At 40.1% G+C, this 16,233-nt stretch overlaps 1 protein-coding gene across 1 annotated transcript in view; it reads left to right on the top strand.

The window, feature by feature from the left end:
• Positions 1-4: 4 nt before the first annotated feature.
• Positions 5-16,233, top strand: part of MICU2 (mitochondrial calcium uptake 2) — a 132,525-nt gene continuing 116,296 nt past the window's right edge. Inside the window, exon 1 of the mRNA XM_042866711.1 lies at positions 5-244. Coding sequence (XP_042722645.1) covers positions 5-244 — 240 coding nt within the window. The remainder of the gene's footprint in view (positions 245-16,233) is intronic.

Genomic DNA, 16,233 nt, shown 5'->3' with positions numbered 1-16,233 from the left:
GCGCATGCGTTCCATGTCGGCGGTTTCCGGGAAGATGGCGGCGTGGAGAGCTGCGCTGGCGGCGGGCACCCGAGCTCCGCTGAGGGGACGGCTGCTCGGGCCGCGGCCCGCCCGGAGTCAGCGACGCCCGCCCGGCTGGAGGATGGCCGCTGCCGCCGCCCTGCTCGGGGGAGGCTCGGTGGCGGCGTGTTGCGGCGGCTGGGGACGGCCGGGGGCGGGCACGTTCCTCACCGTCCTGGCTCAGGTGAGCGGCCGCTCCGAGAGCCGGCGGGGTGCCGGGCCTCGCGCATCGCGGGCGCCTCAGGAAGGCGATGGGGCTCGAGAGGGCCGTGCTGCGCGGGGGGGGGGCGGGGCGGGGCGGCGGCCCTGGGGGCTGCGGCTGTTGGGTCGGGCAGGGGATGCGGGCGGCGGGACGGGCCGGTGGTATTTCGCTCGAGCTGTTCTCGGCCCCTCTTCGTTAATGAGCGCTTGGCCCCTTTCTGCAGTGGATTTTCGTCTAAGCGCTGCTCGGGTGCCTGGCCGCCCCGGCGGCAGCGAGCTGGGCGTGAGTTCTCGTAGTGTGTGCGAGGTGTGGGCTGTGCTGAGCTGTCCTGTGTGCTGGAGGCGGCTCCTTTCGCCGTGCCCGGCCTCGCTTCGGGCGCTGTGACACGGTGGGATACCTCTCTTCCCCTTAACAAAGAATAATTCCATCTTTTATGTTTCATCTGAATTGCGTGGCGTGCAGTGGGTAGGATGGCACCTGGATGGTTTGCTCAATACCTGGCGGTGAACGTTGGGATGAACCTTGCCTTGGAGTGTCAGTACCATTCAGGTTGGGCTCCTGAACTATTTGCACCATTTCCAAAGTAATCACCACAAGTTCCAAAACACAGCGATGCTTTTTCCCCGCTGTTGCTTTTTTTTGTGTAGGTAGTGAACTTTTACCCCACCCTTCTTCCAGAGAGGAAATCTAGTTTTAGGTGGGGTGAGGGAGATTAGTGTGCACGTGTGTTGCCATTTGTCTGCTTCTGTCCAGAGGACTGAGGAAGCATTCAATGGTTTCTATGCTCGGAAGTTGTGTCTCAACCACTGAACAGGCAGAACTGCAGACAGGTGAATTGCAACTTGAAGTATTCTTAAGTCAAGAACAAGAAGTGATTTGCTTTTTGATATTGAAATCTTAATTGTGGAGATATTCTAAGCTGTTTCTTTATAGAAAACTGATGTGTGTGTGTGTGCCTGTTTCTGAAATAGACTGTGTTAGTCCTGAGCCCTTGAACAGCACGTGTTAAAAAGTTGGTTTTCTGGATGCAGCTCCCCATGAGAAAGGCATCCACTGTTCCCCTATAAACCTTATTGGAAATGCGTTTCCTTACTGTATAGAACCAGAAGTATATTTAGCTCAGTGGCAAAGCAACTTTATATTATGTTTAAAAAATCCTATTGTAGAGGCCTATTTCATATATATGGGACTTTTGTTTAAGCAGATCTGTAGATAGGTACATAAAAAATGTGTTAATGCAGTGCATAATCATAGACTCACAGCATGGTTGGGATTGGAAGGGACCCTGCAGTCCATCCAATTCCAACCTCATGCCGTGGGTAGGGCTGCCACCCAACAGGTCAGGCTGCCCCATCCAACCTGGCCTTGAACATCTCCAGAGATGAAGGCTGTTGAGTTGAAATGATAAAACTTTGGTGCTCTTGTGTTCTTGGTCTGACTTCCACATAATGCAGTGATAACCTTTTTAATACACTTTCTAATGTTCTGAGGGAACTCCAAAGATCTGCAGCTTCTTGGATTGATTCATTTTTGGAGACAGAAAATTGATGAGGTCTGCAAAATGTTAAGCAGTTTATTCAATTTGAACTTTCTGATCTTCTGATAAAAAGATTGTAGAATGTCCCATTGTAGCAGCAGACATATGTCATGTATTTTGTGTTGCTGCAATTAATGCAGTGACCTATTTAAAAGTACTTAGTGTCGCGCTGTACCTGATCAGTTCCTAAGGGCAGTGAGCTGAAGGCAGAACAGGCTTGTGAAAGTGGTGAGGACAGCATGGCAGAACCAAAGCAGCATGCTGCATTTGTTTGAAGCAGTTCAGATGCTGCTAGTGGCTTCTTGTTCTTCATTTAGTTTACGTAGCTGAAATTTGTAGGTGTTTATATTTGCCATTAGTGTTCAACTAGTCTCCACCTAGTTAGGACATTTTCAGCTTTATAAGTGATTTATGAAGTTATTTTCATTCTCTGTTTGCTGACCAAATGTTTAAAAAGGCGTAAGGTGTCTGTTGGCGTATGTCCTTACTTATGATGGGGACTCTCTACTGTACAAAAACATTATAGCAAAAGCAATGTAATCTTATTTTTTTTCCCCTCAATCTGTGTAGATAACGGTCTGAGTTTATCTACGTTTCCTATTTATCAGTGAAGCTGATGGAGTCTGTACTGGGGAAATCTGGATCTGTTTTTCTAGCTGAAAGGAACTGTCAGTTTTTATGAAGGATCAGGTGGCAGTGATGAGAGCCTTTGTTCTGCCAGTGTGACTGAAAATGCTGATTTTTACATTAGGTGAGTCAAAAGTGTTCATGTTGCACTGTGCAGTGATGATTCCTAAGTTATTGACAGAATGATGTGTGATTGAGAACCTTGATCAGACATGCAGTATTGTGTGACTACTTGTCACTTCGATATCACAAACTGTATGGCTTGCTGTTGGAATCCTTGGGTTAAAACCGGCTGTTATCATCAGTCAGCTTTGCAGTCTCTACTACCTGAGTAGTCTTTGTCATGGTGAAGCATCAAGTACACAGCGCAGAGCGTGCAAGGGAATTTGGGATGGCTCACATCAGGAAACTGCCATCTATGTTGGGAACTTGCCGAGGGACTGTAGCTTTGCTCTCATGCTCACACATGGTACAAATGGCAAGGCAGCTCTGAGCAGCACCAAGCTGCCAGAGGCAGCATCTCCTGCCCTTGGTGAGGGTTTTATGGACGTGTTTAATTTCTGGTTTGGGAAAGAACAATGCAATTTGATTCACCCTGAAGAAATTGCCATCTCTGTAGCATTTTGTGCTACAATCTGTCACTGTTTCCAAATGAGAGTAAAGCTGTTACCAGTACTTGTTTGAAATTCTAAGGTATGCAGAGTCCTGTCTCTTTGTTGCCCATAGAAGTGATAGTGTTACAGCATTCTTTTCCTAGGGCTCAAGGAGCTTTAAACGTGGTTAAATATTTGGTATTCCTTTCCTGAGATGAAGTGGAAAGCACAACTTGACCAGGCTCAACCATTCTGTGAACTTAACCAACAGCATTCATCTCTCTGTCTTTGTTACTGGTTTCTGTTAGGTGATTGTAGCCATTGTTTCTCTTCCTTCTTTTGGTGGAGCTGTCTCAGCCATATGCTATGGTTCTTCCAGATGAGCAGAGACTCAATTCCCATCCTGGTAGTCTTACACAACACATTAATTGTGTTTGATCATACTGAAAATGTTAAGAGAATTCTATTCTCTGAACAATGGAATGTGAACCACTTGTGCCTTTTTTAGTGGCTGGTATTTATGAAATTCACATTTTATTTAAAATGTGTTTATTGAACCAGGAAATAGATTTTATATTTGAAGGAGGGGAGGGAGAAAGGTCCTCTAATCTTTTTTGGAACTGTGTTAAGTTGTATGGAGTGTTTCACCCTTCTCTAGTTTTCTAATGTTAGTAATTGCTGGGAGAAGACATGCATGGCAGTGGTAATTCAGTGTTCTAGAAGAACTCTTATTCTGAACAATTGTAAAATATTTCTGTTGATCAAAACTTCACCTTCAATTCATTCTTGGGCTGTCTGTGTAACCACCACAAAACTTTGTTTTGGAACGATTGCCTGACACTGACATGTAGAATAACGTAAAAGATTCTGTGAACAGCAGTTTTGTTCTGGGATGATGCTCTTGGTTCTGACACTGCCGTAAAATGCGCCTCTCCACCAATTCAGGAGCAGTAGAGGGTGCCACAGTTCATAGCCTAAACTATGGGGACCAAATATAGCTCACTTTGTCAGGGTTGCAGTAGAAATCCTTTGGGCTTCCAGCCTTGGAAGTTGACAAATGGGTTTGAAAGCTGCAAGATACTCTCTGTGTTTCTTGATCCTTCTTTGAGTCTGCAAACAACTGACTGCTGAGATGGATCCATTTCAGACAGGTTCTGGTACATTGCGTTTGGTTTGCACTTGGGTAAATTTTCCAGTCCAAATCAAGAGGTGATTTACTCACTGATGTTACCTTTTTAGCCTATTTTTGCTCAATGAGTTAATTCAGACATAGATGAGAATACAGCATGGCAGTACTGTCACTCACATGCTTCCAAAAGACATCAGTTGCGTGCATGCCAAAGCTTTTGGTTCAAATTATTTGATGAGGTTTTGTTAGAGCAGTGGAAGGAAGAACTACATTGCTCTCAGCTTTTCATGATTTTTATGTATTCTGTGGACTGTGGGCCACTTTGGCTTAAGCTTCATTTACACAACTTTTAGTCCGCAGTTCTTTGCTCATTGTATTAATTTGTATCTAGGAAGGTACAAGGTGCATAAAAGCTGCATGGAGAAGGTTTTCAGTATTGGCAGATAGGATGTGTATGTGCACCATTTGACTTCAGTCACCAAATGGAAAAAAAAAAAACAAAGAAGAGGAATAACATTTCTTTGTAGGAGCCATTGTTTGGTTGTAATTCATGTCAGTGCTTTAAACTGAGAGGCTTGCTGGCACATCTTGCTGAAATGGACTTGCTTTAATGGGGGCTTCTTTGCAATCTGCTTTAAAAGGCTGGTTCATGCAAAGGAGGAACGTTGTTGTTAAGATGAGGTATCTTGATAAATATAGAACTCTGGATACAGTTGCATAAGGATTTGTAGTGATGTATGGAATTTCCAGGAGGAATCCGGTTCTAAAATAAAACCAGAGTGAATGTGTACAGCCTAATCTGAGGAATAGACAAGAAGGCTCTTGTGTTTTGACATAAAATACAAAAACAAATTGCTTGCCTTTGTTTGACCAAGAATCCTAGCATAGGTTTTGTGTCCTGAGAACTAATTTAAGTGTTTGTTTTTTGAATCTTTATTCTATTAGAAATTAAGAATGCAAGTGCAATGGCACCTATGACAGCTGACTGGCATGCACACAAAATAAAACTAAGCATGTATTAAATAAAAGTATGCAGCATAATACCTTGATAGAATATTCATGGAAAGGTTTTTGATCCATATTGAACATGCTTCTCTCTGATATTATACAGACCTCAGTGAAGCCTCCTGCTTCAATTCAGCTGGTGGACACCTGACCACAGAGTCAGATTGTCAGTGCTTAATAACATCTGTCTAATGAAACAAGACTATGTTAAAAATGATGCAAATTACCATTATTGTAGTGACTTGGAGCCTCTTTAAGTAAAAATCACAATTACAATCCAGCCCTAAGGTTGCACCTGGACATCTTCTCACTGAAGCATCAGCAAAGTTGGCACCTTCAGGTGGTTTCCAGGTTTGCTACCAGTGCTCCTGAAGCACACGTGTTTCTTTTCAGCAGCGCCGAGGGCTGGGATGGCCTTTTGTGGATGCGCAGTGAGTGCAGTCAGTGTTCTTGTCAGCACGGGTAGCATCCCTGTACCAGCTTCGTGTTGTACTTGCTGCTGTATCTTTACTTCTATATTTACTATCCTGATAAATATTACATGGCATATTGTCTCAGATCATGATGGGACTTGAACTCATCATGAAATCTTTCTATTTCTGAAAGGAAATGAGCAGTCAGTCTGTGATTACTTACCTGGGATATCAATAGTCCGTGCCTACATAAGACGTTTGAACACAGTTCGTGTTTGTCTTCTCACTCTGGTGTATCGTGTGACTGTATGAAGGTTTTTCCTCTCCTGGGCATCTAGACTTGGTTTGGTTTTGTGCCTGTAAATACCTCGATAACATCGTTAACTCCTAATCCATGGAGAATGAGTAAATTTCAGTTAATAGAGTATTCTAAAATGCATTTTAAGACAACATTGCTCTAGTAATTAAGTGTTAATAAGTATGACTCTCACCTAAAAGGAGAAATATTTGGAACTGTATTAACAGCTCAGCCATCTCTGTTTTTTGTTGTTTTCTTGTTGTTTTTTTTTTCCCCCCCTCTGGAAGATACTTCAGTCTTTCTGAACTGCTTCACTTGTGCAGCCGAACACACTAACCCTAGCTACCTCTTGTTTAATTCTGTATTTCTCTGTGTTTTGGAAATACTGTATGTATCAGGTGTCTAAATCAATAACTGAGCTATTAAATATATCACAAACATCATTCTCCACATTAGTGGCATACAGGCATTGTCATGTTGTGTGCCCAAAATAGAATGTGATATAGAGAGTATGGAATCTGTAGGGCCATGATGTTATAATTAATTATAGACTTAGATATTACTTATGGACGTACATTTGTTTCACAACTTTAAATATGTGGTATCCATTTCAGCCTTTTGAATGTGAGATATTTATATCCTGAAGTTTTTGGCTTTGAAATTATTTGCATTTATTCCCTTCTCAGTATGCACTGAGATTCTTTGTACAGGTGTTTTCACTGATACTGAAACAACACGTCAAATGTAATCTTAGGGGTCAAGGTTAAAATTTAACTCTCTTTCATCAGCTGCCACCAGTGAAATTTGGAGAAAGATGCTGTAACAATTGCACTGAGGCTGTTCATAGAATGGACTTCTCCTTATTTCCTGTGCTGGGTACTTCCAGGTCACTCATTTTCATACTTTGTAATGTGTAATTTTTCTGTTACTGTGGTTCCTATCACGATACTTGACTTAACATAGTAGGCTTCTTTTTGTTTGGGTAATATTCCAGAAAAGCACTTCTTAAAGTAAACTGCAATAGCATAGAAAATGAACATGAATCATATACATACAGCTGGCTGTATCTCTTTCCTGTTGCTCCTGACAGTTCTCTGTGCTCTGTGAGCTGGAAGATAAGAGAAGGGAATGTTGCCAGGCTGAAACACCAAGGCAGCATTTAAATTTGTTCCTTAAGGTTTGTGTCCCATTCAGCGTAGGAGAAATTTCAAGAGTGACTGTCCTGCGGTGATGAGATCTATATAAAGCAGTTGTAGCAGATGTAGCTAATAAATACTGTCTTATCTGCACTGATCCCTTCCTTGCTTCTTTGCCAAATCAGCTGAGAAAGTCCTTAGTCAACCTCCACAAACTGCAGACTATCTCTAGCACAGACAAAAAATTGATATGAAGTCAGTATTTCCAGAAGACATTTTTTCTTAGTCTTACCTCATTTATTTATTTATTTATTTATTTGTATGATATTTTCTTTGATGAAGTCTACTGTTGGAGAAACTGCCATATTATATTAATGATATATTAAATTATGGTGTGATGTTAAAATACGCTGAGCTGCATATAAAGCTATATACATAAATATGCTTACAAGGTAAGTTATATTTTATGCATATATTTGTAAGGATATCAATCATGCATATGTATAATGCATATTTAAAATACTATGCAAATACAGTGTTAAAAATAAATATACTAGTATGATAGTAATGACGTTAAGCTCTCTTTTATTTAAGCAACTTTACTTTAGTGCTAAAGATCTAGAAGTATTTAGACCATGAGTTATAGAGAGGACTCAACACAAAGAACAAAAATTGCAATATTTAAAGCAATTGGAGTTGTGTTCAGAGAAGGGCAGTAAAGCTGTGAAGGGTCTGGAGCACAGGTCCTATGGGGAGCTGCTGAGGGAATGGGGATTGTTCAGTTTGGAGAAGAAGAGGCTCAGGGGAGACCGTATCACTCTCTGCAACTGCCTGAAGGGAGCGTGTGGTGAGGTGGGAGTTGGCCTCACCTCCGTGCTCCTGCTGGCTGCACTACTGCTGATACAAGGCAGGATGCCATTGGCCTTCTTGGCCTCCCTCTTGGCACATTGCTGGCTCATGTTTAGCCAAGCATTGACCAACACCCCCAAATGTGTAGAAACTTCTACTTCGTGTAAGGCATTGTTATATAATCTAGATTTTTCCATAGGGAACGAGTGAGAAGAATTGATATGTGCTTTAGTTGTTCGCATTAGATTGACTTCTCATTCTTAATGCTTAGCTGTTCTTTCTGAGATCCCTCTCCACTTATGCACAGCTTTTCTGTTATTTTGCAGTATGTTGCATCCACGTTTAAATCATCCTGGGATGTTAATAGATTAATTCATTTTAAGCACTAATGTTCATATGGCAGAGAACATAAACATTTGTTTCAGTGCTTCAAGATACGTGCAAGATCTGGTTTCTCTTCCCGAAATGCTTGTCTCACTAATGTAATGTAGAGGAAGACTTTAAAACAAATGAATTGCTGCAGTTACATGTGGCTGTGTTTTAGTATAAAGTTAGCAGTGGAGAAACGTAGTCTTTCATGTTCTGGTTCTGTGTTGGGCCTGGGAGGTTTATAAGCACGTGAGAAACAAGTAAGTAATGGAAATAGAGCTACTTAGACAGCGTGCAGATTCCATTGGTGCTTAGCTGTGTGAGCCCTACAATGTGCAGATGCTTTTCTTGTTCTATGACTTAGTTTGTCTGAAATTAGTTCTTTCTAGCCCTATACCAAATTATCTGTCAGTGCAAGCTGCTATTTTTTCCTTATTTGACTGACAGTTTCTTAAGCTCTGCAAACTCTTTTCATTTACACTTGGTATAGCCAGACATCTCTGTATGAAAGCTTTTAGGCAAAATCTGTTGGGAATAATTGATGGTAGCGACAAGTGCTCTGTGGCGTGGTTAAAATGTGACATTTATTTTGCCATTTAAAGTAAATTAATTTCTGTATTTTATCAGAGCTGGACTTAGGTTTTATTACTTGGTGGTTAATGTTCATGTGTGTGTGTTACTGCTGCATTATTATTTCTTCTGAGGAAAAAGAATTGTTCATTTTTTCCTACAGAGCTGTAGTTAAGTGCTTGCTTAAAGAAATTTGTGCTTGTCTTTAATTCTTCTTTATTTAAGCAGTTTTACTTAGAGGAGTGCTAAAGACCTAAATGTAATAAATGCATTTAGGCTGTGAGCTATGGGAAAGACTCAATGCAGAGAAGACTGCAAAGCTTAAAGCAAATTGCAAAACTTAAAGCAACTATTATGTGTCTGGATTTTTTAAAAAATTACATTTTCAGCTCAGGTAAAGAGTCATCATTGACAATAAGCAGCATAAAATGTAGAAGATGACTTTTTGTTTTGTTCTAACTGTGCTTCTAGTATGGAATGTTCCTACTCAACCTCCCAGAAAGACATTGTAGGAAATTGCTGACATACTTTTTTCTCAGCTGCAGTTAAATTTGGAAAATTGATGAGGTCATACTGCCAAATAGTGTTCCATTGTTCTTCTTCGATTTTGAGATTGGTGTTTTTACTTCTCTTCAACTTTGAGTATGAAATACGATGGAAAGTATGGAAACTTCCATGCACCAGAAATACTGTGTGTGCGAGTTGAGCACAAATTTGTATAGCAATAAATAGTGGATTCTTTCTGTGAACACCTCTGTATAAAGGAATGTATTTTCATCTGCTAACATGCCATCTGTTTGCTGTATGTTTATCATCAGTGCTTCTTTTTTTGCGTGTGGTGAAGAGGTTCCTGGACAGTTCTTCTTGAAATGACAGTGATGCATTCAAGATGCATTGTCAGTGACAGCGAGTCATAGTTGGGCTCTCTGCTGTGAAAAACTTGAAGCAGCTGGTAATGTTTCTTTCACTCTGTACTCTCATTACTAGAGGCAGGGGTAGGAGGCAGCGCTTCCAGTGAATAGTGATTCAAGCATAGCAATTATACTGAGTGCCATGGCACAGCCAACTCTTTTTGGGCAAGTATTTGTGAGGCTGTAGTTGCAGACCTAATGGGGCATCTCTCTCACCTCTTCATCCCTTCATTACCGGTCAATTTGATCCTTCTTGGGGGGTAGGGGGGTGGGAGGGGGTGGGAGGGGGTCTGGGTGCTTGCCCTGCAGGACTTGTTGCTCATAGCATGCTCTACAGAGTGAGATTGCTCAGAGGGCCCTGGGTGCTCTCTGCTTCCCACAGCCCCTGGGTCAGGAGCTGCTGGGGAGCTTGCTTTGTTGCTGGAACAGAGGGGCTGATCTGGGCTCTGGGTACCACATCAGAATGGGAGGTGGATACAGAGTGACTCTGGGCCAGGCTGTGTAGTCTTACATTCTGGATGTTGCGTTAATGTGATGGAATCAGACTCTGGTATGGTTTAGTAGAGTTTGCAATTGCGTATCATCTCTTCAAATTGATATTATGCACATCTGTTTCTAGCCAGTGGAAATATCCAATTCATCTTACTGCTGGACAGCGGATTGCACAAGTGGAATTCAAAAGTTGCTCACAGTTCTTTGGAGTGTATTTACTTCATGCAAAATATGTTGTCATCCTGGAGGTGACACCAGAGCTGTTACTTACCATTCCAGGCCTGCAGATGGTCAGGTTTCCCGTTGCTTCATGCTTGAGGGACACTCACAGCCATTTAATATCCCTATGGATGTGTTTGGCAGAACTACAGCGATAGTGGCGATATCCTCTATCAGACAAAATGCTAGGACTGGGGAAGGTTCAACAAGCTTTTGATTACCACGCAAGCCCTTATATCTGAAGTAAAAGCAAATTTAAAAGCTGAGGTTTCTGAAGAAACAATGCTCTGCTGGTACTACAAAAATTGTAAAATGTGCCTGCTCTGTCAGAAAACCTTGAATAGACAGATAAGAGGGTACCAGTAGTGATCAGCTTGTGTTCAGATAGTCTTGAGATGGGCATCTATAAATGAATAGGAGACCGTATTATGCAAGGAGCAGAGTCCACAAATAGTTTCGTAAGAAAGTGAAGGTAACATACTCAAAACACTCATGCGTGTTTGTTAGCTGAGTAATTTTTCACATTCAGATATTTTGCTGAATGTGAGAAACTTCATCTGTAGACAGCCCATAAAAGCCTTTTCTAGTTTTGCAGAGAAAATATACTTTATTCCATTTTGATCCTGGAATCCTTCTATTTGATGTAATACTTGTATAGTAAGGGAAGAAAGGGAGGAGAAGTGAATCTGCTGCCCTCCGGAGTTTGTTCTGCTGGTTTTGGACCTGATGGATGCATAATAAGTATCCTGTGATATCACAGTCATCTTATAAATGTTACTGTATGTAACAAGTTCAATAAATAGTATTATTCATATGCATTTTCCAAAGTGAGTGTTCATGAAGTGATTAAAAAAATTGTTTTCAGAGGCAGTTTACCTATCATGTAACCAACCTATTAATGCTTTGGCTACAGTTGAAGTTGAGCTTCTCTGAGTGGTGGTGTAGCCAGAAAGACTGTCCTCTGAAACTTAAGAGTCAAAATAATTAATTTTATGGAGCATCTGAAGGGCTCACGCGCAGATAACTTTTCATGAAAGTACAGTTGCTTCAGCACAACTCATGCAAGCATTTGTGTGAACTGTATCATTAATTTGCCTGATTTTCAGTATGGTATTAGATTAGAGGTGGAGAGATAACACAATAATTTACAAAGTGCTAAACTGGGTTTAAAATCCTCCTTAATGGTATAACCTGAAGTATGCATCTCAATCGTGTTAAAGATACTCAAGTTAAAAATACAGGGGAGGAGGAAAGGCATATCTGCGGTGTCACCAAGGCATGTGGTGAGTTGATGTATAAAGGGAACGTAATGGATCTGCTTGGATTCCAGCCAATGTTGCTGGACACAGGCATTCAGTGAGGCACATTCCGGGGCATTAAGTGCAATCCCTTCCCAAAGCATAGTGAGCCTTCTGTGTAATTCATCTTCCTGCAGCCTGCTCAGCCAGGGGCTGGACATGTGGCTTAGCCAGTACCATTACCTCTGCAGCTCCTGAGTAGTTGCTTTTTTAAATCAAGGCAGCATTTGACTTATACACAGGTAGCTGTGTTTGAATGTACTGTGAAGGCATTTTCGACTTGCTTTTGTATTTGAACATTGTTTCTTTTCTAAATTATAAACAAATCATTGTAAAAAAAGATGGCTTTTTCATCTACAGTTTTAATTTATAAAAATTAGTGTGCAAAATCTGGTGGTAGTGGGATTTCTTTTTATATTCTCTACCATGTTAGCAACTCACTCTGATACTGCAAGTGTTTGCTACCTTATAGGAAAATAATGGGGTGAGTGCAAAGAGAATGAAAGAGGAATTCATCTGTGGAAGTCATCTGTGTTTGGCAACAATGAGTGAGGTGCTACAGTAGAACTCGCTTTCTAAAAGTGTCCAAAATGAAGTTTACCTCCTCCGGACTTGGAGAAGCATGACGCCCATTTTCCTCACAAGCCTTATTTTCTATATATTTTCCATTTTCTTGGCCATTTAAAGTCAACGTGAATTAAGCATCCAGCTCTCTTTTGTCTCTCCTCAAATAAAAGCTTTAAAGACATTCAGAAATATTGAAGTTTCTTCTGTGGATCACCTGCAGACAGAGTTAGGTGCCATGTCATGCCAAGAGGTTCAAGTGGCCTCATGGGAGGCTGGAGTGGAAGCAAAGCTGTTCTGGCACCAGAAGCATTGGCCTCCTACTTCCAGTGCTCAGAGGGATGAGTTACTTCAAATTGCTTATTGACCAACAAATACTGTTTTGCGAAATCAATTCCTCTGAGGTCATCTTTGACTACCAGGATTATTTGGCCACTTGTTAGATGGGATGGCCAGAGCAGGTGTGAATGTATAGGCGTAGCTTTGTGTGCTTGGTTGTGTGCAACTCATTTATAGAACAAAAATGTTATGAAAGTATTTAACAAAACCATGAATGTTTATAATATTATAGCTTGTAGTATCAATCTGTTGTGCTAGTAGCTGTGGTTACTTTTCACTGTTAATTAAAGGCTGTTTTGTAACAAGAAGCTTTATATAAGTATTTAATGTCAAGCAGGGCTGAAATTAATCTTAGAGCTACTAATATGCCCGAGGCAACTGCAACCTGCACTTCGTGGAGATGTTGTGTCTTCAAAATATAAAGTGACCTGCCTTTTTAATATATGAGTTAGAAACATGGTTTTTAAGAGTCTAATTGGCCAAAATCTAATCTTAAAATAACTTGTTTTTCTGATGTGTACCCAGCAATTAATTCTTATTCAAAGATGTACTGCTGCTAGCTGAGCTTGTTAAACTAAACTGTTTGATTTACCTTTCATTTTTCCTGCCTCCTTAGAAAATCTTAGTTCAGTGCTGTGTGATACTGTCTCTAGTTGTGCACATGAAGAACTATAGTCATTGGACATTGGAAAGTGTATATAGGAAGGGGATGACTTTTTTCTTGTCTAGCATTAAGAACATCATGCACTGAAGTCTGTCCTCCATCATTCCCAATATCTTGCTGTAATAGAAGCAAAGGTCAGAAAAACTTGAGGCTGTCATTTCACGTTCTCCATACTTGTGGAACAAAGCTATTTAAGCCTGGGACCTAAATAGCTGTTCACAGCTGCTACCAGCTTATACTCCAGTGATGGTTAGAGCTGCTTACCATAAGAGTGGAGACACTTCTTTTAAATATAGTATTTTGACAAAGTTTAAACGCTGTGTTCCTTGATTAAAGCCCTTGTCTAACCCTCCTTGTATTTCACACATTTAGAAGAAATTACACTAAGCTCATCTGTTAAATTTGGAGAGCCATGCTCAGCTTATGGAGAACAAACAGATACATGATATGTACTGTGCTGTAGGCAGTCTGTTGTCTAAGCAATAGAATCACATTCAGTTTTGGCAAGATCTTCTGCTTCTGATGGTACCATTCTGTAGTTTGAGTGGAACTCCTCTGTTCCAGTTCTTTAACTATACTTTTCCAGTAGTTTTTACTGTGTCTTCCCAAGCACTTTGATTCATGGATCTCTACAGAGAAATTAATATAAATCTAAATCTAGGGCAGTTATGTTTATGTTGTAAAATGTATAAGCGGAGAAATAGCTTTTCAGCATCGCTTTCTCAATTCTGTTCTCTTCATTCCATAATTCTATCAAAGTAAAGATAAGAAAGTATCTCAATTTTATGTCGTGCTATTCTATAGCTTGGAGTGGGCAGAATGGCCCACTGCAGCTTCTGACCTACTGGTCTCACTTCCCGGATAAGAATTTTCTAATTTCCAGTTCACTCCTAGCCTGCCGCCTTCTTTCCCGTAAGAAGCATCCATAGCCATCTTGGTTTCCTGCTGTTCCTTTTGTTTCAGTGCAATTTCAGTTTTAAATAAGCATTTGTTTGAGGAAGGGTAAAGAGAAGTATCTTCTGAAATAAGAACAGAAAAAGCTTCAAGAAATAGGTTAGAAATTATGAAATTTTTCTCTTTCTACAGAAAGTAGCATAGTTTAGGATTATTTTAAAGAGCCAAAATCTGTTGGACATGTTGTAACCAAGGAATTAACTTTTTTTTTTAAATAGTATAATTAATTTGCACAGCTAGTATTGTGCCAACCAAATTGTAGCATTATGTGATTTGCCACTCTGAAAGTATACAGAATCACTGGCTTCAAACTTAATTTTATAATAGCCTGGAAAGCAAGCATTGGAGTCTCTAATGTAGGTGCAAAATATTCAAAATATATATAGTAAAACATATACACAAAAATATTACTGGAGAGGAATGTCCATTGTTAAGAGTTTAATTGTGTTGGCATGGAAAGGAATTACGCACATCCTGTTTAGTGTCCTTCTGTAACTTATTAGGATTTTTTACTTGCTATATTAAAGATGGCTCAGGCTTCCCTCAGTGGAAGATTTAATGACTAGCTTGAAGCCATTTTCTTTTCAGAAATTAATATTTAGACATAACATTAGCTATGGAAGTAATTAGAATAATTAATGAATAAAATTTCAAGGACTGTAATTTGCATTGCCTAATGCCAGATTTTATAGCTTTCTTTAAAGATTTTTGCTAATTAAAATGTTAAATTGGTTTAATTTCAAGAACAGGATATGGGAAAAACTGATGCATTGGTTTCTTTGTGGGCTGCGTTCGACTTGATGCTTAATTGAAATCAAGCCTGCATTAATAATTTACTCTTTTGTCTATGCATGTACACTGGTTGTTCAAAAGAATTCACACACAATTCCCTATTTTAAAAACTTCTGGTATTTCATTTTATTTTGTGATCAGATTTGCTTACAAATATTTTTACCTTATAGTGAGTGTTAATGGAGAGAGTGGGAAGGAAAGAGAGAAGAGCTTCTAGGTAGGATTTCAAGTTCAGTTTTGTGCCACAACCAGATCTTTCCATGGGTGACAAAAGCCCTTTAGCAGGGACTTGCATCATGATCCACATGCTCCACTGCTGTTTGAATTGAATGAAGCTAATAACGTTTATATGTGAGGAAAGGCTAGAAGCAAACATATTTTAAGTATGGACATTGTATCTAACTTTCTGTGGTTTGATATTCATCCGAATTCAGGGTTGTACTTAGGAAGTTCCTGTCTGGTGTTTGAAATCACTGTAAAAAATGGACGTTGGTAGCTGATGTGGGAGTGGCATCCCTAAGCTTCTGATCTCCGGTGTTAAACTGTTTGAAGTAGAAAAAATAATAGCTTAGAAAACCCTGGTTAAAAATTACTTCAAGAAAAATGGATCTAATAAGTGGTTGCTTAATTGAAGTGTGACCCTCAAGGTTAGAGATGCCAAACAGCAAAAACAGAGTGAAACAGTTGAGCTAAGCTTTACTTAAACAATCCTTTCAAATGCTATTATACATACCGATTGTAATCAAAATGACTATTTTATCCAACATAGTGACCATAAGAATGGGTACTTTATAATTAGCAGTAAATTGCTCAGGTTATTGCTCACCCCAGCTAACTGCCTTCTTTTTAATGCTTTCTGTAATCAAGGAGAAAACAGAAGTGTGACACAGCTTAGCAATGGCCAGCACTGTGCAGCAGCAGCTTTCAGCTTGCTGGTGTTGTGCTGGTGAAGTGAGTTTTGGGCTGCCTGTCAGGACAAGGTGCTCTCGGTTCTAAGGTAATTTCACTCTTTTGGTACTGCTAGGTATGGCAGTATTTGTCTGAGGATACTCTGTTCCCACCCTTAACTGTATATTCAACATCTAGAGGTGTTTTGTCTGTAGTATGTTTCTAATTTTTTTGGATAATAGAAGTAAATTATCATTTTTTCCGTCTTTTAAGTATGTCATACTTCTAAAAACAGATGAGTTTTTATAATGTTGCATATGTTTT

This window comes from Lagopus leucura, unplaced genomic scaffold (genome assembly GCF_019238085.1).
Source record: "Lagopus leucura isolate 7727_CA_CO unplaced genomic scaffold, USGS_WTPT01 Super-Scaffold_100001, whole genome shotgun sequence".
Lineage (NCBI taxonomy): Eukaryota > Metazoa > Chordata > Aves > Galliformes > Phasianidae > Lagopus > Lagopus leucura.
This window is presented reverse-complemented; position numbering and strand designations above follow the sequence as displayed.